We start from the raw sequence: 2,859 nt of genomic DNA on the forward strand, positions 1-2,859 counted from the left end.
AGGGAATATTTATTCTACCTTTAGCTCCTCGTTGGGTTCGACACTCTTACTTATCGAAAGAGGCTACAATTGATCCCCTATACTTGTGGGTTATCACTCTCCGCCACACGGAGTGACAAATCTCAGTTTTGATCCATGCAACCCAATAGACACCTTCGGAGATATCTGTAGCACACAAGGCATTCCTCCGATATTCGGGAGTGGCATGATCTCATAGTGTAAGGAACTGATACTTGACATGAAGAAAGTTGTGGCAAATAACTAAACAATCTGGTGCTAAGCTTACAGATGGGCCTGTCCATCACATCATTCTTCTAATGACGTGATCCCATTATGAAATGACAACTCGCGTCTATGGTTGGGAAACCTTAACCATCTTTAATCAACGAGCTAGTCTAGTAGATGCATACTAGGGACACAGTGTTGTTTATGTATCCACACATGTATTTAAGTTTTCGGTCAATACAACTCTAGCATGAATAATAAACATTTGTCATGAACAGAAAATATGATAATAACCATTTTATTATTGCCTCTAGGGCATATTTTCAACAGCTAAAAAGCCAAAAAAAGCTTCTGTTTAGGGGCTTTGGCTTTTAACCCGAAGTGAAAAAGCTGCAAAAGTTGAAGCATAAGCCAAAAAAACATGACTTAGATGGTTGATGGTTGATGAAACATATAGTTGGGCACCGCGTTTGATTAATAAGCCCAATGAAATAGTCACTTACTCTCCATGAAGAATAAAAGCAAGAGAAAGATCACACTTTGTAAATGATGCTTTTCTAGGCAATTCACAACAAAATATATGCCATTCCATTTTTATGGTGGAGATAATCTTGGCATTGATAAAAAATCTACGGAAGTAAAGATTTTGACAGGATGGAAGTAAAGTCTTCTGGAAGTTATCTATAGAAGAAAAGATTTTGAAAAGACGGCTCATGGTGCCGAGAATGAGGTAGAAGGAAAAGAGGGGTTGTTTCGGTTTGAAAGTTATTGTCTTGTCTTCTTACAAGAAGAGATGTTTGTTAAAGAGACGCTATGATTGTCAAGAATGAATCAAGTTGTCGTTATATGCATGGAAACCACATGTGTCATGTTCGACATATATTTCTAAATAACAACAATTGTTTTTAGTTGTGTTTTTGTTCCATGGCAACCACGGGCATTCAACTAGTAAAAATAAAGGTGGGCAAAATTAGTGGATGAATTTAAAAGGAGACGAGATGCGGCGGCCCCAATGAGCGCTCGTGCGCCAATTATGAATCTCGGTGAAATAGTTTTTTCTTAGTATGGAAAATAGTTATGTTTTGAACCAAACATATTGAAGATTACAACAGATTTGGATTGACTCGGCCTACATCAGGTGATTGATGACAGAGATGAAACATGCTTAATCCCAAGCTATAGGGACTACAACTACTCCCTCTATAAATTAATATAGGATCGTTTAGATCCCTATTTAAACGATCTTATATATTAGTTTAAGAAGGGAGTATTTGTTATTATCAACCAAAGATGCATACACTAGCAAATTAAATTAAGATCATGATGTTTAGCAACGTGGTGATGATATATATGCTTAATTATGCATGATTGTGGGGGTAACTAAACATGCGGTTAATTACATGCACTTATCGTACATGCAGCACGGCATAATAACTCTTAATGCGGGTTTCGTGGATCATGGCGGCCGTTGGCCCCGGACCCCGGGTAGTCCTCTGTCTGCAGGTCCACCCTCCTGGCCAACATCTCCTCGTCGTCGCTCAGCAGCAGATGCATCTCTCCTCCGACCGCCACCTCCTCCGCCGTCGTCGGCATCGCCTGCCCACCATCGTCGGACACGGCGGCGGCTGCCGCTCCCTCCCTCGGCAGGAACATCTTGCGGTTGCCGCCGGCCCCGGCCACCGCCGCTGCAAGGACGAGAAAAGACAAGGCAAATATGAGGAGGATGGCTTCCGGCGAGAGGTCCGGCGAGCCAAAAAGCTCGGTCAATCCGTACAAACCGTGTGCGAGGAAGAAGCAGGAGAGGAAGGCCAGCAACACCAGGAGAGGAACCGAGCAGTTCGCCCTCCCCATCTTCACCAGACGCGGGTCGACCGATTAATGGACCGAGAAGCTTATCACTTGTCAGCAAGCAGCTGAGCGGTTTTTGGCAAGCACTGGTATTGCAGGTGTGTGGCCTTGGCCTCAGTTTGTGACAGACGGGTCTCCGTTACCATTATATAGTGTGAAGTGACGCGGCCGAGGTCAAACGAGCACACTAGCTAGGCATGTGGCTTTCTTTGCACTGAGCGCCAGAATGGGCGGGACGAGCTAGGGCCACGCACGTACGTCCACATACACGCTATGTGTGTGTGTGCGTGCGTGCACTGGCATCCACTAACGTCGCACTGTTGTGTTGCGCCGTGATCTCGATCAGTCTATCGGTCCTGCGGGAGTGAGTGCGCAAATATCGTCCATAATTACACGATTTTCTTAGCGATTGTGGCTGATTTACACGTTTCATCGAGCTGAAATCTAGTTTTGTGGCGTGTGAGATTCGGCACACAGATCCGATAGGCGTGTGAGATTCGGCAGCCTGGTCTAGTCTTGAATTACCTGTCAATAGAGCTTTTGCTAAAATAGCAAGCATGTTCGTTAATATTGGCAAAGGTACCGGCAAGGTCAAAATATGTGTGCTCTAACGCGCGCACAAACGAGTTCATTTCAGTATGAGCTTCATGTTCTCAGTGCAGCCTCGGCTGGTCATTGCCCTTCGCCGGCTCAGCTGTTGCATCACTTCGCACAATGCCCGGGCGTGCCGTGATTGCTGAGTCCGCTGTCAAGGTTCATGTTTGTGTCCTTGTCTCGGTTTCATGA

At 44.9% G+C, this 2,859-nt stretch overlaps 1 protein-coding gene across 1 annotated transcript; it reads right to left on the reverse strand.

The window, feature by feature from the left end:
* Positions 1 to 1,300: 1,300 nt before the first annotated feature.
* On the reverse strand, positions 1,301 to 2,224 carry LOC123058287 (uncharacterized). Its single transcript, XM_044481059.1, has 2 exons — positions 2,004 to 2,224; positions 1,301 to 1,910 (listed from the first exon to the last, which is right to left on the reverse strand). The coding sequence occupies exons 1-2, from the start codon at positions 2,074 to 2,076 to the stop codon at positions 1,663 to 1,665; spliced, it is 321 nt and encodes a 106-aa protein (XP_044336994.1). The 5' UTR covers positions 2,077 to 2,224; the 3' UTR covers positions 1,301 to 1,662.
* Between the last annotated feature and the right edge of the window lie 635 nt (positions 2,225 to 2,859).

The sequence above is a fragment of the Triticum aestivum genome, chromosome 3A, assembly GCF_018294505.1.
Source record: "Triticum aestivum cultivar Chinese Spring chromosome 3A, IWGSC CS RefSeq v2.1, whole genome shotgun sequence".
In the NCBI taxonomy this organism is placed as follows: Eukaryota; Viridiplantae; Streptophyta; class Magnoliopsida; order Poales; family Poaceae; genus Triticum; species Triticum aestivum.

Coding starts and splice junctions, on each gene's coding strand:
- LOC123058287 (XM_044481059.1), bottom strand. CDS start 2,076: ATGGGGAGGGCGAACTGCTCGGTTCCTCTCCTGGTGTTGCTGGCCTTC. Junction 1,911..2,003: donor CTGCTTCTTCCTCGCACACG/GTTTGTACGGAT, acceptor TCGTCCTTGCAG/CGGCGGTGGCCGGGGCCGGC.